General features: G+C 41.7%; 1 protein-coding gene across 3 annotated transcripts in view; it reads left to right on the top strand.

Moving 5' to 3' along the window:
- Positions 1-24,495, top strand: part of BID (BH3 interacting domain death agonist) — a 46,157-nt gene that overhangs the window by 5,677 nt on the left and 15,985 nt on the right. For 2 of the 3 annotated variants that reach the window (XM_036759342.1, XM_036759344.1), the window contains exon 2: positions 22,657-22,738. In XM_036759342.1, coding sequence (XP_036615237.1) covers positions 22,730-22,738 — 9 coding nt within the window. In that variant the 5' untranslated portion in view covers positions 22,657-22,729. Of the gene's footprint in view, positions 1-5,376; positions 5,481-22,656; positions 22,739-24,495 lie in introns of those variants that run through there. The other variant, XM_036759343.1, reaches the window with a different exon arrangement.

Here is a 24,495-nt window from a genome sequence, read left to right as displayed (position 1 = left end):
CAGAAGGAAAGGACGATCAGCATTGTCAAAGGTATTGCAGAGAGTTTGACAGGGATCAGGTTTGAAAAAAAACTATTAGAAGTTACTATTAGTAACTTTGGAGAGGTAGTTTCAGTTAATCAGACTGCAAGTGGCTTAGAAGTGAAAGGAGAAACCACATGAAAAAAGTACTCCAAATCACTGGTAATAAGAGGAATGGAAGTCAAAAGAACCCTGAGGTTTTACTTCACACCTTGCAAATTGGCAAAAATGACAAAAAATGGCAACACACAAATTTGAGAAGATGAGCAGATGGGCACACGCTAATATATTGTTGGTGAAGCTGTGAAATGGTTCAACTATTTTAGAGAGCAATTTGGAATTATGCAAATAAAGTGACTAAAATATCCATATCCTTTGAACTAGAGACTTCATTGCTAGGCTTATGCCCCAAGGAAGCCATTGATAAGAAAAAAAGTCCCCATATGCTCTAAAATATTTATAGCAGTACTTTTTGTTATAGCTAAGAATTGAAAATAAAGTAGATGCCCATCAGTTTGGAAATGGCTAAACAAAGTATGATACATGAATGTAATGGAATACAACTGTGCTGTAAGAAATGCTAGAAGAGAAGCTTGGAAAGATCTATATGAACTGATTCAGAGAGAAGTAAGCAGAAACAAGAAAACAGCATATACACAGTAACTACAATGTAAATAGGAAGAACACAGAAAATCAAAAGTAAATGTAACAATTCAAGAAGACCCCCTAACTTACTCCTTCATGAAGGTAGGAGGTCCACAGGTGTTACATGTTGCATGTTTTCAGACTTTCTCAATGTAGCTTAATTGTGCTGACTCCCCGCCCCGCTTAAAAAAATATTCTTCGTCATATGAGATGGCTCTCTGGTAGGGGGAGAGGGAAGGATATATGGGATACTGTGGTGATGTACAAAACAGAAAACATAAATAAAAATTTTTATAAAATAAGTGAGAGGAGAGGAATTGGAAGTACCTGGTATAGATGGCTTTCCTAAGGAGTTTAGCTAAGGAGAGGAAGGATTTATGGCAGTAGCTAGCAGGGATGGGCAGATGAAGTGAAGGTTTTTAAGGATGATAGAGATATAGGTATATTTATAAGCAGCAGGGTTCAATGAAGTAGATAGGAGGAAAATGAAGATAAGCAAGTGGGGATGACAGATACAAAGACAAAAATGAACATAGTCCCTCTTGTACTCTACCAGAAGGTAACAACATGCACACTAGTAAGTAAACACGTGTGTGTGTGTGTGTGTGTGTGTGTGTGTGTGTGTGTGTGTAAGTGTAATTACCTAGGGTCTTGAATAAGAGAGTGCTAACAGCTGGGGATTCAGATAAGAGGTGGTACTTGAGGACACCTGAATGGCTGCTGTTCCCAAGAGGAGGGAGTGAAAAGAGAACATTTCAGGATTTGAGAAAGCCTGTGTAAAGGAGGGAAATTACTTTGTCAGACTTTAGGAATAGTAATTTGGCAAGTGTGTGGATGATGGATTGGAGGGAGAGGGACAGAGGCAGACTGGAGACCTGGAGACTAGTTAGGCATTCACATTGCAATGGTCCAGGTAAGTGGTGATGAGTGAGTGGTCTTGGGTGGTGACAGAATAAGTAGGAAAAGGGGCTCAGATGTCAGAAATGATGAAGAGGTAAGGTTAACAAAACTTGACAACCAATATGTTACGTGGGGTGGTGAAGGAGAAGGAAGAGCTCCACTTATCTTTCCCCTCACTGAAGGTCTTCAAGTAAAGGTTAGAGGACCACTTCTCGGATATACTTTACAGGGGATTCTTATTTGGACTGCATGGCCACTGAGGTTCCATTCAGCTGTGAACCTACCTCTCATATAGTTACTTGCTATGCCTCCTGAGTAGAACCTATGCTTATCCATTGTGGTCCTGTGACTAGATAACTAGATAGATCTCCAGGGATTATTAGGTGAGACATAAAAATCCTGGCACATAGGCTAGATTCACTGCAAATGATTTATGGAAGACCATGAATGAGAATTACGCAGGATGAGAAGGTGTGGATGACTTTGGTTCTGCACTGATAGAGGGAATCTCCCTATTTAGGAAACAAGAGAAGTGATCTTCCTGCTGCATTCTGCACTGCTCAGACCACATCTGTGGGGTTGTGTTTAGTTCTGGGCATCACACTTCAGGAAGGGCTGGTGATAAAAGAAGGGGAGTGTCTGGTAGATGATGCAGAGTCCTGAGATCATACCATATAAGGATTGCTTGAAGCAACTGGGGCTGCTTAGGCTCGAAAAGACAAGACTTTGGAGGAGCCTGATTGCTATACACAGGTACCTGAGGGCTGTACTGTTAACTGTCTCCTATTGCTGCCCTTAAAATGTGGCTGCTGAATTGATATCCCTATAGCACAGGTTTGATTGTGTCCCTCCCCTGCTCAGAAATCTCTGCTGGTTCCTATTTGCCTCTTGTATAAAATAAAAACCCATTTGGCATTTAAAAACCTACTTTTTCAGGCTTAGCATTTTATTTTTTTTCATACGACCTATGTTTTAGCCAAGTGGGCCTACTTGCTATTCCTTTTATTCATCCTATCCCCTTTGCATTAAGGGAGTTAAGGACTTGAAAGAAGTCAGAAGGCAGAGCTGAGGAGGCAGAGAATTCCAGCCATTGGGGACAGCCAGTGAAAATGCACAGTCAAGAGATGGGTGTCTCATGCAAGGAACAGCAGCCAGTGTCACTAGATCACAGAATATGTGAGGAGGAGTAAGTTGCAAGAAGACTCAAAACATAGGAAGGGGCCAGGTCATGAAGGGCTTTGAATGCTAAATAGGGTTTTATAATAAGGAGTTCATTGAATGGGGTGGGGGGAAAGGGAGGGCTGATATGATCAAACTTGCATGTAAGAAAAATCAATTTGTTAGCGGAGTGGAGAAGGGAATGGAGTGGGAAAGACTAGCGGCAGGGATAGTAGCTATGGTAATACTCCAGGCATGAAGTAATAAGGATTTGCACCAGTGTGGTGGCCATGTCAAAGGAGAGGACAGAGCATATACCAGCAATGTTTTAAAGGTAGAATTAACAGGTCTTGGCAACTGCTTGGAGCTGTGATTGCAAAGCTGGCATTCTAAAAGACTCTAGAGATGACCCACCTAGTCAACCTTGGACAAACCACTTAAAATCTCCGTCTTAGTTTCCTCATTTGTGAAATAAAAGGCTTGATTAGATGATGTCCAGGGTTCCTCCCAATTAAATACTTCTATTAGCTCTTCTATGATGGCCAAATCTGCTATGTTAGCAGTACAGCTGTGTGGTGTGAGTAAGAATGGGAATTTCTACCAGAACACTGTCCTAAGAACCTAGTATGAAAACAGATGAGAATAGTAACTCAGGAAGCAACGGGTAGGTTACAAACACCATATGTAGTCTAAGGGGTGGACAGGAAGACTGAGCAGAAGAGGGAGATGGTTCATTGTATCATGATCATTACAGTTGTTGAGTTAAATCTTTCCTGTATAAATAATAATAATAGCTGATTTTAGAAACTTTTGTAGTTTCAAAATGTTTTACATACACAGTGGTTTTTGGTGCTCTCACCTGTGAGTTTCTTTGTGACTATCTTCCTAACAGGAAAGCACTTTTTGAACTTTAAAGCGCTATATAATTATGACTTGTCTACTATGATTGCATCTGTAGAGCCTTTCTCCCAAACTGGTTCCAGGTACCTCAGTGGTTTGTGTTCCTAGATGTTCCGTGAAGAAATTTTAAAGTTTCTGGGGTTGCCCACTGCTCTTGTATCTCTCCCAGTTCTTTATGTACATTCTTGTACTGGGGGAGGATGCACCTGTGGGAAGAGATGATTCTTGGGTCTTGACTTCTCCATCCCCAGTGGGTGTTGGGTGGTTGACAGGTTGTACTGGTACAGCAAGCCTCTTGTCTGGTGAGTGAACTCAACTCAACTGCTAGGGTGGCTGGGGACTAGGGTGGGGGGTGAGGCACAGGATTTAGAGGCAAGTGAGTTTGTTAAGGTAACATGAGGTAGTAGATAGTGTTGGACTTGGAGTTGGGAAGAACTGGATTTGAATCCCACCTTTGACACTTACTAGTTATATGACCCTGAACCCTTGAAATCTCTTAGCCTCAGTTTCATGTATAAAATGAGGTGGGACTTGATGAACTCTAAAGTTCCTTAGAGCTGTAAATCTATGATCTGCGCAACAACTTTATTAGAGATGTTAGCAGCCTCCTCAAATCATACAACTAATCAATGGAACTACCTAGCTTAGTTTTCCACATTTATGGCTCTTCGTTCATCATGATCTCTGACTGCATCTGTCTCTTCTTTAGCCCATTCCACCTGTTCTAGGTCATGGACATATGGGCTGGACACAGACCAGTCTAGTGACTCAGCTTTAAGATTGGAATGTTCCCAAAGGCACTTGTAGACCATCCAGCAAAGAAGTTTACTTGATAATAATATGAAAGGTATACTCAGCAGGGATATAATATTGGTTCATTTGGGTGCAATCCCCTGTGTCTGTATTTGCCATAACAGTATGGCCAGTCATAGTGTAGGTCAAGCTCCTCATGCACTAAGTTTTTGTACTTAGGTGACCAAGAAGCCATGTCAGTGGTTCAAGCCTGTGCTCTGGACCAATGAAGTATCAAGAATGATTTTGTTGCCTTTAAGCAAAAACTAGCCAGCCTATGTGGCATAGTCCTCAGTAGACATCCTTCCAGAGACACTCTGTTATTCATAGAATCATAGACTTAGAGACCTTGGCTGGTGCTCTTTAATTATGCCACATTGAGCAGGTCACCTGAGGTCTGTTTGGGTCACCTTTGGATTAGAAGGCAAGAGTACTGAGACTCTGTGTGTGTGTGTGTATACATATGTCCATATAAATGACTGGCAAGAAAAGCTTCTGTACAGAAGAGAAGGGGCATATGCTTGTTGCCATCTTAGCTCTCTGTAGGGCTTTTCATTGTGTTAGGAAGGTAATGAAAGGAAGGGGAAGGTAAGGATGGGATTAAAAATTTAGCTAGTGCCTACTATTTGCCACTTTACAAATATTTTCTCATTTGATCCTTATAACAGTTCTACAAGGTAGGTACTATTATTATCTTTGTTTTACAGCTGAAAAACTGAGGCAGACAGAGGTTAAGTGACTTGCCCACAGCTAGTAAATGTCCAAGGCAGGATTTGAACTCAGATCTTCCTGACTCTAGGCATAGCTCTCTATCCACTGACCCACCTAGTTCTTGATGGGGACAGAGAGGTGAGAGATTGCAAAATGATTGTAGCATGAGTCCAAGCATAAATCATGGAACGCCAAAACTTCAATAAAAAATTACAGGTGACACAAATAGCAGTGGAAGAACAATATGTTGTGTATAAGAGGAATATTAGAAAGAATGAATTGTTGGTGAAAAGACATCACCAAGGACAAGTAGGACCAGAAAACAAAATGGGACGGTCATGGATCAATAATTGGTGAGTAGCTTAAATGGTGTAATGATAATTTCCCCCTTTTGATTGATCTATGATCACATTTATTTAATTGCTTGTTCCAACCTTGAAGATTACTACCCACCCATGCCATTCATCCTTCCACAACTTTTGTCTCAGGGAAGAAATCTTCCACAAATGGCCAGTCCAACATGGTGAGGGTCTTCTGCTGGTTCTCTTGACCATGAAAGAATACCACTGGTACCAGTGATCCTGCTTCCTCCATATGACCATTCCACTTCTTTTCTCATACATCTCTCCAATGACATCCTTTGTGCCCTTTCTTTTACTTAATCTTTGGTTGGTTATGTTTTGCATGGCAGCTAGGTGGTGCAGTGGATACAGTGGACAGAGGAAGACTGGTCTTTCTGAGTTCAAATTTGGCCTCAGATACTACCTGTGTGACCCTAAGCATGGCATTTAACGCTGTTTGCCTCAGTTTCTTGTAAAATGAGCTGGAGAAGGAAATAGCAAACCACTCCAATATCTTTGCCAAGAAAACCCCAAATGGAATCATGACAAATCAGACACAACTGAAAATGAGTGAACAACAGCAACAAGTATGTGCCGCAAGTTACTTATGTCTACCATATTTCTCTTGCCCTTTCGGTGACCTCAGCTTTAATTTTTTTTTTAAGAGATGCTCATATTCCATGAATTGTCACCAAGTTCATTGCTGTATGTGCCTACTAATTGCACTGTTATCCACAAAACAGAACCAGAGGAGGATTTTCTGTGAGTTGGGTAACAGGTCCTCTCTCAATCAACAAACCTTTATGTGCTAGTTATCTTCTTAAGTACTGAAAACACTGATAGAAAGAATGAAACATCCCTACTCTCAAAGAGTTTACATTGAAATAGGGAGGGGGGGGATGGGGAGAGCTAGTACTTTCTGAGAGAAGTGAGTCTCTTTGACCACTGATATACCACAAAGTTCCTATGTACCCACCAACTGGTTTAGTCAGCAGCATTTAGGAATAGGAATGCAAAGTTAGCAAACTGTCAGTTTAGCAAATATCATCTAATCTAGGTGTGTAAGATTAGCAAAGCTTACTGTCCTTGCGGTTAATCAGGGAGGGTAGCAATCCAGACCACCCTATGACTGACTGCTCCTAAAGTCTCCCCTCCCACTTAGTACCCGTGCATCTGCCCAGCAACAACAATGAGACATAGGAGTAGAGACCCAGGAGATCAGGGTACCCAGGCTGCCTGGACTCCATGGTCATTGTGTGCCCATGGATCTGCAAAGTGAGGGAGCCACACACACTTTTACATGCCTCTGAGTAAAAAAACTGGGGCTCACCATCCTTGGAGTGATTATGCCCCTTCTTCTATCCCCTCATCCATGATTCCCTCATATATACATTTAAGAATAACTAAGTATTATACTTGAGGAAAACTTCCCCAGACTAGGGAAGAAGTAGAGTTACATAGGGTAGCTAGGTGGTGCAGTGGATGGAGTGCCAGCCCTGGAGTCAGGAGGACTGGAATTCAAATCCAGCCATAGACACTTACTAGCTGTGTGACCTTGGGCGAGTCACTTAACCCTGTTTGTCTCAGTTCCTCATATGTAAAATGAACTGGAGAAGGAAATGGCAAACCACCTCAGTATCTTTGCCAAGAAGATGACAAAACAGCAATAATAAAGGGTTATCACATGTACAAAAATATTTATAGCAGCTCTTTTTGTGGTGTCAAAGAATTGGAAATTGGGAAGATGCCCATCATTTGGGGAATGACTGAACAGGTTGTGGTGTATGAATGTAATGGAATACTATTGTTCCATAAGAAATGATGGGCAGGCGGACTTCAGAAAAACCTGGAAAGACTTTGATGAACTGATGTTGAGTGAAGTGAGCAGAACCAGGAGAACACTTGTACACAGTAGCAGCAATATTGTACAATGACCAACTTTGTTAGACTTAGCTCTTCTGAGCAATGCGATGACCAAAGACAATTCCAAAAGACTCATGAAGGAAAATGTTATCCACATCCAGAGAAAGAACTCTTTCTTTTGTTGTTTTGTTTTTTTCTTTCTCATGGTTTTTCCCTTTTGTTCTGATTCTTCTTTCACAACATAACTAATGCGGAAATATATTTAACATGATCATATATGTATAGCCTATATCAGATTGCATGCCGTCTTGGGGAGAGGGGAGGGGAGGAAAGGGGGAAATTTGGAACTCAGAGTCTTATAAAAGTGAGTGTTGAAAACTAAAACTAAAAATAAATAAATAATTTTTTTTAAAGAGAAAAAGGGAAAAGAAAAAAAACAACAGAGGGTATAAGTATATATATAAGTATGTGCAGAGTGGGGCTCCTTTGACCTTCTCCCCTTTCCAGGTAGTAAGCCTCCCTGCATCTTTCAAAGGCTTCAAGTGGAGGCTAGAGAAGGCCCTACCCAATCAGCTGCTGATTCTGTAAGCATCTCTCCCCTCCAAGATGCCTGGCTCAGCCCTTCATCACCTCTTACTTCAACTATCCAAATAGCCTCCAGTTAGGTCCCAACTTTCCTAAAGCAGAGGTTACACCCTGTCACTATCCTCCTCAAGAAACTTCGGTAGCTTCCTAGTGCCTTGGGGGACTAGCCAGGCATTCAAGGCCTCCCACACTAATGATCTAGCTGACCACAACCTCCTGGACCCAGAGGGTCCCTCTGCCCAGCATATGGAAGCATATAGTGTAGGAGGCATTGGGGGAGCACATGGTACCCTCAGATCAGCAGCATATTGTGATGGTTTTAGGGACTCCTGGCAACAACCTCCAGGAGGTAGAGACTGTCCAGGGGCAGCACTTTCTGGTCAGCATGCCCTCCAAATAATACCATAAGAACATCTGGATCAAGACAGGTGACTTTCTCATTGTGGACCCTACGGAGAAAGGGGAGAAGGTATAGGCCAAACTCTCCTGTGTCCTAAGGCTACAAGGATCATGTCTGCTTTCTCCAAAAGGAGAGACTCTGTCCTGACATCTTTTCTGAGGTAGAGGAGAAACAAAGCTACAGTGGGAACGGACCTCCTCAGCCAGAAATCTTGAGAAAATCCAGTCTTCCAAGGATGACTGCTCTGATGATAGTTCAGACCTCTTTGCTTAACCCAGGAGAGTGAAGAGGAGAGTGAGGAAGAGACCTGAAACAATAGCTTTCTGTCTAGCTAGAAGCCGAGTTATACCCTGACCCTACGTCCATGGACATAATTGGGGCTGCTCCGTGGACCCACGCCCTGGATGGAGATGAGGCAAGGCTTCCATCTGCATGGCTTCCATCTGAACTCCTACTCTTCCCTGAAGGAGATAAACCCCTGGTGGGGTGTATTGATGAGTAAAGCCAGTCCAACCTTGAAAATAAATGAATGAATGAATATAACATAGTTAAGGAGGGAGGGCACTGAAATTTAAAGGGATCAGGAAAGTCTTCTGGTGGAATGATGGTGCTTAAGCTGCATCTTGGAGGAAGAGAAAGCTAGGGGGTCAAAGTATAGAGGTTGTGCATCCTAGGCAAGGAGGATGGCCAGTGTAAAGGCAATGAATATCATATGTGAGGAACAAAAAAAAAGGTTGGATTGCAGAGAATGGGGGGAGAAAGGGGAGTGGGGAATAATATATGGTAAGGTTGGAATCTGTTTGTGAAGAGCTTTAAAAGTGAAACAGGAGAGTTTATATTTATTTTCGTAGAGGCATTTGGGAGCCATTGGAGTTTCTTTAGCAGGGGAATAACATACTCAGATCTGTGCTTAAAGAAAATCATTTTGGCAGCTGTATGAAGAATCTACTAGAATATGGAGAGATTTGTAGCCTAGAGACCAGTTAGGAGAAGAACTTGAACCAGAGAAACCAATCTTCTCTTTGGAAGATTTATGGAAAGATAATGAATAGGTTGTAATCAGCACTGGTGCAGGGAGCATTCCCAGGGCAGAGATGATGGAATCATGACAGTATTGCTGATCTCGTTATTCTATTTCTCTAGAAATATACTGGAGGTTTTCTTTATTCATAGACCCTTAGTGATCTAATTCAATCAACTCACTTTATAAATGAGGAAATAAGGGGCAGCTAGGTGGCGCAGTGAGTAGAGAGCACTGGCCCTGGAGTCAGGAGGACCTGAGTTCAAATGTGACCTCAGACACTTGACACACATACTAGCTGTGTGACCTTGGGCAAGTCACTTAACCCCAATTGCCCCACCAAAAAGCAAAAAAAAAAAAAAGAATTAAAAGTCATCCAACAAACAAACAAAAAAATAAATGAGGAAATAAAGGTCATGCAAAGTTAAACAACTTTCCTAAGATTAAGCAAGTAGGACTAATGTCTCAGTTTTCCCCATCCAATGATTTGTCCATTCTTGCAAAGCTTTTGATGACACTCAATATAACTCTTGTTTCAGATATGTTCATCTAATTTCTCTAACTTGATTTTGAACTCCAGTAAGGGCTAGTTTATCTTGGTGGAGGAAGAGAGAACAGGAAGCAGGCAGGAAGTCTCCTGGAGTAGGCTGAGACTACCAAAGTACCCTTGTTCAAGTCTTTCTCCCACACATTCCACCAAATGCAGATTCAGGAGGTTATAACAGGAGGATTAAAATCTCTCAATCATTGTGACATTAGCTGAGGTAGAATTATCCCTTCCACATTGCGACTTTCTCCATTGCAGTTTTGATACATTGCCAGTCAGCATAAGAAATTAAGTCAAAATTTTGGGGGGAGTTTAGCAGAATCCTCAGACAACAGGCAAAGGCCAGCAGACAACACAGAAGAAGTAATTTTACGTAACGTTGACCTACGTATAGCCTATGATCAAATACTTAACCCAAATTTTACAATAAGGTATTGTAAACACCCCATAAAGGAAAAAATATAAAATTCAGACTTCTTCTCTGGTACAAAGGGAGGGCCAAAAAATTTTACATGGATTTTCCAGATCACAGAGGTGCTGCACCCATAACCCCCATGATGTGGAAGGGGAAAATGTCAGATCACATAGACTCAGAATGAACGAGGGTTTTGATTAGAGCAAGAGAAGCGATGGAAAGAGACAAGCAGACATAGTTCAGGCAGTTTCTCTCTTGACCTTCCTCTGGGCCATACCCTGAAGTACTTCTTTCTGAGTAATAAATAAGCACTTTTCTGTTTTGAAAATGCCTTCCTCCTTTTGGATGCTCATAGTTTCCCATATCCTGCAAGGACATCTAAAACCTATCTTTGGAAAATGTAAAGGGCCCCCTCTTATAGAAAAAGATTTAGCATGAGCTAAATGTTGGGCTATAATTATCACCAGAAAGTTTCCACTCCTGGGTTTTTTTTTTTGTCATTTTTAAATTTTAGAAAGTTAAAAATATTTTTCAGTTTTATTTTAAAATCAACTTAAAGACTTTGTCCTTATGTAACAGGAATCATCTGTGTAGAAGAACACTTAAAAGTAGCATAATATTATCATTACCTGAAAAGATCATGCTAGTAAATCCTTCTATCTACAAATCAGCAGAGGGTACCTCTACCTCTTGGTACAAAGAGAGAACTCATTCTGCTGTGATCACTGAAATAGATAACAAAAGATTAATGTGTAAAAGAAATGCAAAGACACATCTGTAGCCTCTTATCCTTTTGTGAAGGGGTTCCCACACATAAAATGAAAAGCATGGCTGATCATTGACTGGGGTCAAGATTGACAATGGGTCTTAGGGTTTCTGAAATGCAAAGCTTGCCAGCTTGAGAAACATTTTTAAAATGCATGGTCCCAGGCAGCAGAGAAGAGGGCCCACCATGGATTCAAGGTTGGAAGTTGAGCTGACAAAAAGATCAGTCCCTAGTTGAATAGATGAGTCTTGCTGGCAGAAATGATGCATCCGTAGAGAAGAGTTAGGACAGCAGGAGAAGAGAAAGCTCATTAGGGTCCCCAGGCACTGGAGACATGACTTACCTTGGCCACATGGGTTCCTCACATGTGTTCCTCACTACCAGAGCCTGTCTTTTCAGTGGCAGTTGGTTTATACTTAGTGCACATGATGCTGATAGGAATGATGGACTCCTTTTTCCTACAGGGTCTGCTCGCTAGGATGATAGCCACAGGGCCCAGGCTGGAAGTAGACCCAGTGGTCTGGTGGATGCCGTTGTCCCCAGGACTCTTGGGCTTCTCTGCCTGTAGGTGACAGTATAGGAATTGTGGGGCACTTCTCCAGAAGGGTTGCTCCCCTCCGGGATGGCTCTGTGGAGGCTGGTCAAGGGGCAAGAGCACTTGTCTGGAGAGCACATAGAAGGAACATGTGACCAAAATACACGAATGAAGAAGCACATAAGGTGAGACCACAGGTGATCAGTGTACATGATCAATCAATCAACACACATTTATTGAGCAGGTAGTAGTGCCAGGTATTACCCTAAGCACTGGATAGACAAAGACAAAAGTCAAACACTTCCTCATAGACACATAGATTTAAAGCTGGAATTAGGATTAGAACCCAGGTCCTCTGATTCCAAATCCCATTCCTTTTCTGCTATACTACATGGCCTCCTCTGCTGTCAAAGAGCTTACATTCTAATGGGAGAGACAACACTCATGTGTATATAACATATATAAAGGGGCTAGTAGCAGAGAGGACAGGCCAGTATAGCTGCATCACAGAATGTCAGGAGAGAAGTAATGTGTAAACTCAAAAGGTAGAAGGAGCTAGACCATGAAGAGAATTAAATGCCAAATAGAAGCGTTGGCATTGACCCTGGAGGCAATAGGCAGTCCCTAGAGTTTGAAGTGGGCAGAATGACACAACCAGACCTGCCATGCAGGAAAATGACTTTGGCGGCTTTGTGGAAGATGGAGTTGGGTGGAGATAGAGGCTTGAGCCAGGGAGACCACGTTGCAGTTGCAATGGTCCAGAAGGGCTGAGGGTCTGAACAAGGGTGGTGGCTGTGTGAATATTCAAAAGATGTAGACATTGAAGGATTTGGCAAGTGACTGGATATTATGTTAAGGTGAGTGGGAAGGAGAAGCCGACGATTTCCTGAGGGTGTAAATCTGGGTGACTGGAAGGGTGGCAGTGCCCAAGATAATAATAGGGAAGTTAAAAAGAGAGGTGATGGGGGAAGGAGGGAGGGGAGGGAAAAAAGGAGAGTGGTTTGGGACGGTGGAGAGGAAAGAAGAATGAGTTAACTTTTAGGCTTGCTGAAAGTCCAGATGCAAATGTCTAATATGCAGTTTGTGGGACGGGACTAGAACATATGAGAGAGACTTGGGTTGGCTATAGAGTTCTGGGAGTCCTATGCCTTGGGTGGGCCCACTCAGAGCTAGATGGTCTAATGTGGATGATGAATCAGCCAGGGAGACTGAGAATAATCAGAGGCAGGAGGAGAACCAAGAGAGAGCTATGTCCCAAAAACACAGAGAGAAGAATGTCCCGAAGGAGATGGTGATCAGTGCTGTCAAACACTGCAGAGAGGGGTAGGGACTGTGAGGACTGAGAAGAGGCCGTGAAATCTAGCAAATAAGAGATTATTGTTAACTTTGGAGAAAAGACTGTCAGTTGATCGATAAGTTCGGAAACAAACATTGCAGAGGAGTTAGAGGAGTGAGAAGACAGAAAGTAGAGACTGCGTGTAAGTGGATTTTTGCAGAACAGGGGCATTTCAGCATGTTTGCAGACAAGGAAGGAACCAGTAGAAAAGGAAGTAATAAAGATTAGAGAGAAAAGGAGATGAAAGTTGAAGGAGTGTGTTGGATACAGTGGGAGGGGATGGGATCAAGAGTGCATGGGGAAGATACATGAATAAAGGAGAAAGTGGTCAGGGGTGAAGCTGAGGGATTGCGAAATGAGGAGGAAAGGAAAAGAGGAAGTTTTCAAATTTTTTTTTTCAATGAAATATGATGCAAAGAGAGTGTTGGAGGGAGGTCCTGTTGGAAACTTGAGCAGTGAAGGTTTTGAATACCCTTGGTGAGGAGTAGGGTGGAGAATCACTTAGTAAGTTAATCAGTAAAGATGTATGAAGCACTAGTACTGTGCTAAGTGCGTCTTAGTGGATGGAGGCTTGGGCCTCCAGTCAGGAAGACCTGAATTCAGATGTGACCTCAGATACTTACTAGCTGTGTGACCCTGGGCAAGTCACTTAACCACTACTTACCTCAGTGCCCTCATCTATAAAATGGGAATGATAATAGCACCTACTTCCAAAGATTGTTGTGAGGATTAAAAAAAAAAAGATAATAATCGTGCCTGGCCCATTGTAAGTGCCACATAAATGCTAGCTATCATCATTATTATGTCATTTAATCCTCATAACAGCCTGGCAAGATTGATATTCTTATTGCCGCCGTTTTACAGTTGAAGAAACTGAGGCAGGCAGGTTGACTGACTTGCCCAAGGTCATAGCTAGAATGTGTCTGAGGCTAGATTTGAACTCAGGTCCTTCTGATTTCCGGTTCAGCCCTCTGTGCACTGTGGTGCCACCACGGTTGTCTTAGCAGTTCTCTTTTTGGTTTCATAAACACCTACCTGTATTTGCTTCTTCCTCGGTGCAGCCTAAGCCTCCATTTTGAATGGACTATTTATTGACTAATGCTGAGTCCTCCCTCTTCCATGAGCCTGGGATTCTGCAGCTGGCAATTTCGATACAGTCCTTCCAATTTGTGTTTCCTTTGCTGTTGTTCTGTTTTCTGCCCTAATACACTCTGAACAGACTGTCCAGTTTTTGAAAAGTGGCCCATTTGCTTAGTACCCACAGGCTTATCACCACATTGCTGGCTGCTAAGTGATGAATTCTTTAAGGAAAAAAAATTAAGAAAAAAAATGACAAAATGGCCATCAGTCCTGTGTGTTCTGGTTCTCTTCTACTTCTTCAAATCAAATGAGAGAGTATTTGTAAATCACATAGCACAATGCTTAGCACATAGTAGGTGCTTAATAAATGCTTGCTCCTTCTCCTCCCCCCCCCAGACCTCTTTTGGTGGTGGCAGTGGCAGAAAAGGGGGTAGAGGGCGCTTATAATCACACCATTTTTACACAGTTTATAAATGCGAAAATAACTGGTTATGCTTTAAATGTTAAGTCCTTATCCTATGACCCATGAATCGACACACAATTAGAGAAACTGAATAATATCTGTAATTTGCATTCTTACTATAAATGATTACATTAGAATACTAAAGGAAGTTGTAGCCGAACGGAAAGGTGCCCCACAGCCTCTCCTTGTAGAAGCTAATGAAAGAGTTGGAATTGTTTTTATTGTGTGTTCAAAGGTGACAAGACGTATAATTTCATGGAATACAGTGTTCCAGGTCTTATTAATGTCAACTGAAGAACAATACTGAAAGGTGTGTGCTTGGCACCGGTTTTGCCACTGTCATGGAGAATGTCCAGTTCAGAGTTCATATGGAAGGGGTGTTTCCCCATTCATTGTGAGGTCTTCCAGATGCTTCTGTTCTCATGTGACATTCTGGTCATCTCATCAAACCCTAGAATACTGTAAGCTTTATAAATGAGATCCATAATCACTCAAAGGAGTTTAGTCTCTTGGGAAAAGAAAACAAAAACAAGTATGTAAAGAATGTTAGGATCATGATAGGCAATTGCATGCACAACTCCTAGAGTTGCATCAAAACATGTATCTTGGATTGTCACTGTGGACTGACAGTGAATTGAGCCTGGAACAGAATTGGAAGATGGAAACAGGCTGGATTGCTTTTCTTTGTTTCATCTTAAATTAGTCTCCCAGTTCATCAATATCCTCAATTCCCATGATCTGTCTACAGCTTTATCCCACCTTATTCATAGAGATGGTCACATCTTTGTTATCACCATCACCCATAAGTGTGTTCTAGGTCCAAGATCTAGAACTCTGAAATTTGTCTATCTGACCACAGGCTCTGATCCTTCCTTCCTTCTTTTGTGGTGCATGATTTTTCCTAAACCTATTTTTCATTCTTAACAAAATCTCTAGTTGTTCATGCCTCCCTCTTCTCCTAACCCATCACTCCTACTTCCTATTGTAATCTTGACCTTATAGTTAACTAGTACCTCTGCTGAACTTTTCATTTTCTTCCCCAATGTATTTCTACCACTTGGACCTTGACAATTGCCAATTATGGTTTATCCCCATCATCTGCTAGGGGAAATCACGCAACTGTGACAACTAGTTCCAATATAAGTCTATGTTATTTAATTTCATCTGGGCCTCTTTGGTGCATGACAATCCTTCTATTCTCCTCTAGTCCAATAATTTTTGAATTATCTCTCCTGAATCTATTTTCCAGGTCAGTGGTTTTTCCAATGAAATAGTTCACATTGTTTTCCATTTTTTCATTCCTTTGGTTCTGTTTTATAATACCTTGATTTCTCATCAAGTCACTAGCTTCCACTTGCTCCAATCTAATTTTTAAAGTAGTATTTTCTTCAATGGTCTTTTGGACCTCCTTTTCCATTTGGCTAATTCTGCCTTTCAAGGCATTCTTCTCCTCATTGGCTTTTTGGAGCTCTTTTGACATTTGAGTTAGTCTATTTTTTAAGGTGTTGTTTTCTTCAGTATACTTTTCAGTATTTTTTTGGGTCTCCTTTAGCAAGTCATTGACTTGTTTTTCATGGTTTTCTCGCATCCTTCTCATTTCTCTTCCCAATTTTTCCTCTACTTCTCTAACTTGCTTTTCCAAATCCTTTTTGAGCTCTTCCATGGCCTGAGACCAGTTCATGTTTTTCTTGGAGGCTTTTGTTGTAGGCTCTTTGACTTTGTTGACTTTTTCTGGCTGTATGTTTTGGTCTTCTTTGTCACCAAAGAAAGATTCCAAAGTGTGAAACTGAATCTGGGTGCGTTTTCGCTGCCTGGCCATGTTCCCAGCCAACTTATTGACCCTTGAGTTTTTCGTCGGGGTATGACTGCTTGTAGAGCAAAGAGTACTTTGTTCCAAGCTTGAGGGGTTGCACCATTGATTTCAGAGCTATTTCTATATAGCCAGCTCTGCCACCCCAGCACTCCTCCTTCCTCAAGAACCACCAACCCAGACCTGATGCAAATCTTCAGCAGGCTCTGCACTCCTGCTCTGATCCGCCACTTAATTCCTCCCACCACATGGACCTGGGACCCGAAGTAACTGCAGCTGTAGTTCTGTAGCTACACCTCCCCCACTGCCCCTGGGGCAGTGGCCTAACCCCGAACTCTGTCCCCCACAGCTTTTCCCACTAACCTTCTCTGTTGTCTTTGGTGTTTGTGGGTTGAGAAGTCTGGTAATTGCCACAGCTCACTGATTCCGGGTGCTAGGGCCTGTTCTGCCCGGCTCCTGGTCTGGTTGGTCCTGCCGCCTGCCCATGCTGGGCTCTGCTCCCCTCCGCTCCCAGCTCCGTGTGCGATAGACCTCATCCAGCAACCATCCAGGCTGTCCTGGGCTGGATCCCTGCTTCCCTCTGCTATTTTGTGGGTTCTGCAGTTCTAGAATTTCTTCAGAGCCATTTTTATAGGTTTTTGGAGGGACGTGGTGGGGAGCTCACGCAAGTCCCTGCTTTCCAGCTGCCATCTTCTCTATTCTCCTCTGACATTTTAAAAAATTGCACCTATGATTTTTTTTCAGTACAGGTACCTGCTCTGGTGAGAAACTCCCTCTACCAATCTATTTTACAATTTGAGAATTGCTTGGAACACTGAAATGTTAAGTGACTTATTCAGGGTCCCTCAGTCATTATGTGTCAAGAGATAGAACTTGACTGAGATCTTCATAACTCCCAGGCTGGCTTGCCTCTTTTGACTTTCCAAATAGCAGCTGTTCTAAACCTTCTGTTCTCTGCACAAGTCTTGATTCTCTTTTTCTCAACAGAAGACCTTTCTTCTTTCTTCCCTCTCCCTCCCAATCATGAACTACCCCTTTTCACTAATTCTATATCTCAAAACCCCCTCAATATTATATCACCCAATCTTTCCTCTTTTGATCCAGTCTTTGAAGAAGGTCCTTCTTGCCAAGGACAACACTTCTATTTGTGGCCTTGATCCCATCCCCTCCCATCTCTAGGAACTTTCTTTCGTCTTCAAATTGGCTTTACCTCCGCCTCCAGGCTACTCCCATGTTGTCAAGCATGTCCAAATTTCCTCTATCCAGAAACTTCATTTGCAGTGCCCTTATTCCTTCTATCCTGTTTCTCCCTTTCACAGGCACACTCCTAAAAAGAGCCACCTACCCTCTTTATTACAATAGTAATAAGTATAGCTAGCATTATTTAGCTCCTACTGTGTGCCAGGCATTCTGCTCGGCACTTTACAAATATCTTATTATTTGATCCTCACAGCAACCCTGGGATGTAGGTGCTATTATTTTATAAGCAGACAAAGCTAAGCGACCTGCCCAAGGTCACACAGTAAGTGTCTAAATTGGTATCTGAACAAGAGCCTTCTTGCCCAGCACACTATTTACCATGCCAACTAACTGCCTCCATTTCCTTTCTTCCCAGTCACTTTAAAAAAAAATTGGATTTTTAATTTATGGGATAGAACAAGCATTTCCATAACATAGATGTTTGTACATGAAACTGCAAATCTACTATGCACAACTTGCTATTCCTTTCAAATAAACAACAAAATTTTCATGTAAATTTCTTTTTTTTCCTTCCCTCCTCCCCCACCCCAGAGATGGCTACCATTAGACACAAATAGGTATATATATGTAAAATTATTCCATACATACTTCTATTTATCAATTCTTTCTCTGGATATAATAGTGTCTTTCTTCATATGTCCTTTATAGTTAATTTGGGTATTTATAATAGACAAAGTAAGTTATTTGCTCAAAGTCATTCTTAAAACAGTATTGCTGTTACTGTATACAGTGTTCTCTTGGTTCTGCTCATTTTGCTCTTCATTAGTTCATGCAAGTCTTTTCATGTTTTTCCAAGATCATCGAGCCCATCGTTTCTTACAGCCCAGTAGCTTTCCATCACAATCATGTGTCACAACTTGTTCAGCCATCCCCCAATTGATTCCCAGTCACTTTTCAACTTCTTTCTGTCTTGCTTCTGGCCTCAACACTTTCTCTCCAGTTTTAGTTTTATCAGTGACCTCTTAATTGTAAAAACTATTTGCGTTTTCTCAGGCTCCAGTAAGGCCCTTAATTACCTCATTGCGGCATTGGACCCTACTGACAAGCCTTTACTTCTAAATACTCTCTCCCTGTTGGATTTTCCTTTTTAAAAATATTTTTTAAAAATTAGTCTTTTGTTTTTATCTTACCTCACTTCCAAACACATCCTCCTTTCCTTAGGTGGGCAGCCATCCTTCCCTTGCAACAAAGAGGTTTTGTTGTTTTTTTTTTTAAGAAATAAAAGCAGTTCAGCAAAACCAACCAATACATCCACTAAGTCTGAGGGTATATGCAATATTTCATACCCATTTCCCCCCATTTCTGCAAAGAGAATGGCAAATTTTCCGAGTTCCCCTTTAAGGCCAAACATTTTGGTTATTATAATTCCACAGTGTTCAGGGTGTTTCGTTGTTGTTCTTTCCCACTTACGTTGTTGCATCATCTTGTATGTTGTTTTCCTGGTTTTGCTTACTTCATTCTGCATTAGTTTGTGTAAGATTCCTCAAGCTCATCTAAGTTCACTATTTATCATTTCTCACCATGCAGTAATCTTCTCTTATTTTCATGTACCACAGTTTGTCAGGCCATTTGCTCATTGATGGGCATTTAGGTTGTTTCCAGGTCTATGCTACTACAAAAAAATGCTACTCTGAATATTTTGGTGTATATGGAAACTTTCTTTGTGTGTTTAACCTCTGGTGGAACCTCTCCTTGATTTTCCTCTTACTTTTCTGATTGTTCCTTCTTGTCTCCTTTGCTGGGTCAATCAGTGAGTAGTTTATCAAACATTTATTAAGTACCTTGTATGGTCTAGGCCAAGGGTGGGGAACCTGCGGCCTCGAGGCCACATGTGGCCTTCTAGGTCCTCAAGTGTGGCCCTTTGACTGAATCCAAATGTCACAGAACAAATCCCCTTAATAAAAGAATTTGTTCTGTAAAACTTGGACCTAGAAGGACACATATGGCCCTGAGCTTGCAGGTTCCCCACCCTTGGTCTAGGACCTATGCTGGGTCCTGGGGATACAATGACAAAAAACAAAGTACCTTCCCTCATAAAGTTTGCATTCTATTGGAAAAGATAACATGGACATATGTATATGACTGTGTGTGTGTGTGCGTGTGTGCACAGTAAATACAAGGTCAATTTTACAGGGGGAGGGCACTAGAAGTGGGGGAAATCAGTAAAGGCTTCACATAAGTGTCACTTGAACAGAGTTCTGGAGGGAAAAAGGTGCAAGTGAGGTGAAAATATATTCCAGGCATGAAAGATAGCCAGTGCAGAGACAGGCATGGATTTAGGAGTATATACATATACACACACATAAAGACATACACACATATATACATATATATAAAATAAATGACTGACATATATACACATATACACGCATATATACAGATAGATAGACAGATAGACAGACAGACAGATAGATAGATAGATAAAGCAGCTAGGTGACACAGTGGCTAGAGTGCTGGGCCTGGAGTCAGGAAGACTCATCTTTCTGAGTTCAAATCTGGCCTCAGATACTTAATAGCTGTGTGACCCTGGGCAGGTCACTTAACCCTGTTCGCCTCAGTTTTCTCATCTGTAAAATGAGTTGGAGAAGGAAATGGCAAATCACATTAGTATCTTTGCCAAGAAAACCTCAAATCAGGTCATAAGGAGTTGGATATGACTGAAATGACTGAATAACAACATGATACATATATATATATACATATATATACATACATTACATTATGTATAAATATGTATGTATATATACATATATGTACACATACACACACACACACGTGTGTGTGTGTGTAATGAATGACTAACTTTGAGGAGCATCATGAAGTTCAGTTCAAGTGTAGCCACTAGACAGTAGTGTGGGAAGGGGAGTGATATATAATGTAGTATGGGGAAATTGGTTTCTTCTCCCTCCATCTAGTTTATGCAATCACGGAAAGTTAGGGGCAAATAACAAAGGTAATAAGGTATTAAATAAAATACTAAGTCTTATCTATACTCTGCCCTCTATTTATGAAGTATAATGAAATTTCTCTGATGGAAATGGAAGAGCACCTTGGCTTGCTGGCCCTGGAGGCGGTGGAGGAAAGAAGCAGCTTAAGCACAAGTCCTGGCAACAGAGAAGAGAGCTAACCATTCATTGGAGAGCATTAGCCCTGGCCCTCAGGGGGCCAGATGAGGGAAGGAGCATGCTCAGGGATTGCCATGAAGATGCCGCGTCCAGGGAGGGAGCAGCATGAAAAGGGAAAGACTATCAGGTCCTGCAGTATTAGAAGCATAAATTGCTTTGGCCACACATGTTTTCCATGTATTTTCTTCTCTATCAGTGTAACTTTAAATACATTGCATCCATTGACTTAACTATTAAAGGGAAACACACTGATGTGTAGTTTTAGGCGTGAAGACCCCACAGAGTACCTTGAACCTGAGCATGACTGGGACTAATCTGTGAATGCAGTTTTGAGTTGAGGGGCTAGCCCCAGAGGGGGTTGGAAACATAGGTTGGGGCCAGTTTGTGAAGGTAGCTTTTAAAAGCTAAAAAGAGGGGCTTATAATTGATTTTGAAAGCAGTTAGAGTATTTTGAATTATTGATGTGGACAGAGGGGAAATGCCATCTCATTATCAGATACTGGAGGAAAGATGACAGTGGGGGCTGATGTTGAGGGAGCTCCATTTTCTCAGTAATCGATGAAATGAAGTCCTCAGTTGAAAGAGTGTGGGATATTTAAGGATGGAAGTGAAGGTTGGAAATAGCCTCTCTGGTGACTAGAATAGGGAATCACTTAGGGAGGACTGAAATGTCTTGTTGCAGTGAGGGCCCGGTTAAAGTTAAATGAGATAATTGGTAGTGCAAACTCAGCGGCTCATTGCTTGACTTTCTCCACGTCTATTTAGCAGAGTGTGAATAGTAGCAAAGAAGGCTGATGACTGGGCCAATCCAGGGCCAAGGTTAGGCAAGGCATGAACAATGATAGGACAAGAAAGAGCTTGGGGATAGCGGGTGGTGTGTAGTTGAACACCTTAACCATAGGATTGAGATTGGGAAGGGATGAAAGTATAATCAGCAGGGATAATGGAATGAATGAGAAAGTACTGAGGGCTGGTGTGATTGAAGGTCTTGGTGGGAATAAGAATACAGTTAGGAAGGGTAAAGCAGAGGGAGAAATGGAATGATAGGCAGCTCGGTGTGATATGATATAATAGGTGGTGGATAAAGTGCTGGGCCTGGAGTCAGGAAGGTTTCAAATAGCTATGTGACTTTGGCCAAGTAACTCAACCTCTCCGTCTGCCTTAGTTTCCCCAGCTATTAAACAGGGATAATAATGGCAGCTCTCTCCCAGGGTTGTTATGAGGATCAAATGACAAAATGTTTGTAAAGTGCATAGTACCTGGCATATAGCTATATATATATACACATATATATATGTATATATATATATAAATGTTAGTTCTTATTATTACTTTTATTAATAGGTTACAATCAGAGAAATTCTCTTCAGTGCTTACTTCGCAGGATTGTTTTGAGATGCAAATGCAGCAATGAATGTGAAAGTGAATTGAAAATTGTGCAAAGCAATGACACTATATAAAATGTTATATTTATATAATGCTGTATAATATAAATATAGTAAGAAGAAGAAAAAAGTTCTCTTCTGTTAATCCAGTCTAATTTGTTATTGGTATTTTCAAGTAATAAGACTACATTTCTTTATAAGCATCCTATATATAAGTCAAGACTATAGGAATCCAAATTGTACTACCCTCCCTGCCAATCTAAATTATTTAGGGTTTTTTTTTATGAACTGTAATGAAAATTTAGCTGATAAATAGTAAGACTAGGGGAATAACTCTAGGGAAGTTCAAGAGTATGTCCACATAGAGTTTGGGGAAAACAATAATTAAATTTGTTGTGAATTTGATTACTGTACATTTGTAGCTCCAGAAAGAGAGAGAGAAGGGGAGGAAGGGAGGAAGGGAGTGGGAAATTATACTGGTATGTTCATATAAGCCCCCCTTGATTGACTCAGGTGAGTGAGTCTCCTTATTAATGGATGAAAGCATGTCTCTGCGCTTCCCACCTACTCCCCTATGTGTGCATTTTTCTCTTCCAGGCTGCTATCCTGACATCTGAGAGGCTACACTGAAGGTTCCACTGAGACACGGTTTTCCAGAAGTGACTCTACGATGGATCAGGTTAGAGTCAAGTCTCCCCAAGCTGGATGCTAATGTAGGAGTTCGATGAGTGAAAAAGGGAGAGAAAGAAGAAGCCACTCAGAGGGGAAAAGAGGGCAGAGATTGCTCCCTATTTTATGCAGCTCACTAATGAGCCAAAGGCCCAAGGACTGGCTTATAAAAGCCTGCGACCCTCCAGGGGGAATATATATTTCAGTGTCAAGGAAAATGACCTTGGAAAAATAACTTTGCTGGTAGAAAGAGTACTTTGGGGGTACCTAGAAAATAAGGTGAACTTTAGATATTTTGTTTTTACTTCCCAAGTATATCAGGAAGCTTTTGGGTGGTTTCGAAAAAGGTGGTAAATTTGTGATCCGTGTTTACAGAGCTGTTAACTGGGTAAGGTGGGATGATGTAGAGCAGCTAAGGGGCACTGCAGTGGATAGAGAGCCAGACCTGGAGTCAGGTGGACCTGAGTTCAAATTCAGTCTTGACCCGTACTAGCTGTGTGACCCTGGGCAAGTCACTTAATCCTTTTTGTCTCAGTTTCCTCATCTGTAAAATGAGCTGGAGAAAGAAATGGTAAACCACTCCAGTATTTTTGCCAAGAGATCCCCAAATGGGGTTACAAAGAATAGGACACGACTGAACAGCAGAGATAGAGAACTTAAAAGTGCTTCCAATTGAATACATATTGAGAAGATATCTATATAAAAACAACTTAGTGGGGCAGCTAGGTGGCACTGTGGACAGAGCACTGACCTTGGAATCAGGAAGACCTGAATTTAAATCTGGCCTCACACACTCGCTAACTGTGTGACCCTGGGCAAGTCACTTAACACCAATTGCCTCCCCCCACAAAAAAAGAAAAGAAACAACTTGGTGTAATAGAAAGCTCACTAAGGACCAGGGTTTTTATTTTACCTTGGCCACTTATTTTGTGAAGGAGAACAGATTTTTTCATCTCTTAAGGCCCAAGAGGCCTCATAAAATGAGAGCTTGGGGCGAGCTGAGCTCTAAGATTCCTTCTGTCTGAGGATAGAAGCTGTGTGATGAGCAGCTGTGTGAAAATCCAAGATTAGTCGCAGCTTCACCTTCTCCCAGTTCATTGTCATTAGCAGGAGGGCTATTATATCTACCCAAAATTCTCCATGATCTGAAAGAGATTGGAGTGTTGTGTTGTGGCAAGTAGAGTACGCAGAAGAGAATAAAGTTTAAGAAGACTGGAAAGTCTCAAAAAGGTCAAGTAGTAAGAAGCAAAGTATAAAGCGACATAATTCTGGGAGGTGATTGGACAGTAACTCCATTTGTAGTACAGATATTAACATTACACACCCTCACCTGGGCCCTCACTGCTGCTAGGAAGTCTCCCTGATTTTTAACATCTCCCTAATTAACACACTATCCCATTCACCACAGTGGCTGTTTTCATCCCTCCTCTGATATCCCATGACTTCATCTCCCTCCTGTCTCAGCTAAGATCCCTTGTCCTCATATTGTACTGAAAAAAAAAAAGAATTGAGGCCATTCACTAGCGGCTTCCTGTTCTCCCCTCCTCTTCATCTCACGTCACTGAGATGCTGTCTCCCCAGCTCACAAGAAGAGATGGCCCTTCCCCTTGTCAAAGCCAGCCTCTCAACATGCACAGGCTATCCCATTCCATCTCTCCAGCAGGTTTTCCCCTCTTTTATCCCCATACTCTCGCTTGTCTTTGGTTGCTCCCCATCCATTGGCTGCTCCCCTATTGCCTATACACATACCCTTATCTCCCCCATCCT

Source organism: Trichosurus vulpecula, chromosome 5 (assembly GCF_011100635.1).
Source record: "Trichosurus vulpecula isolate mTriVul1 chromosome 5, mTriVul1.pri, whole genome shotgun sequence".
NCBI classification, from domain to species: Eukaryota; Metazoa; Chordata; class Mammalia; order Diprotodontia; family Phalangeridae; genus Trichosurus; species Trichosurus vulpecula.
The sequence above is the reverse complement of the archived record's forward strand: the minus strand, read 5'-3'. Positions and strand labels throughout refer to the sequence as shown.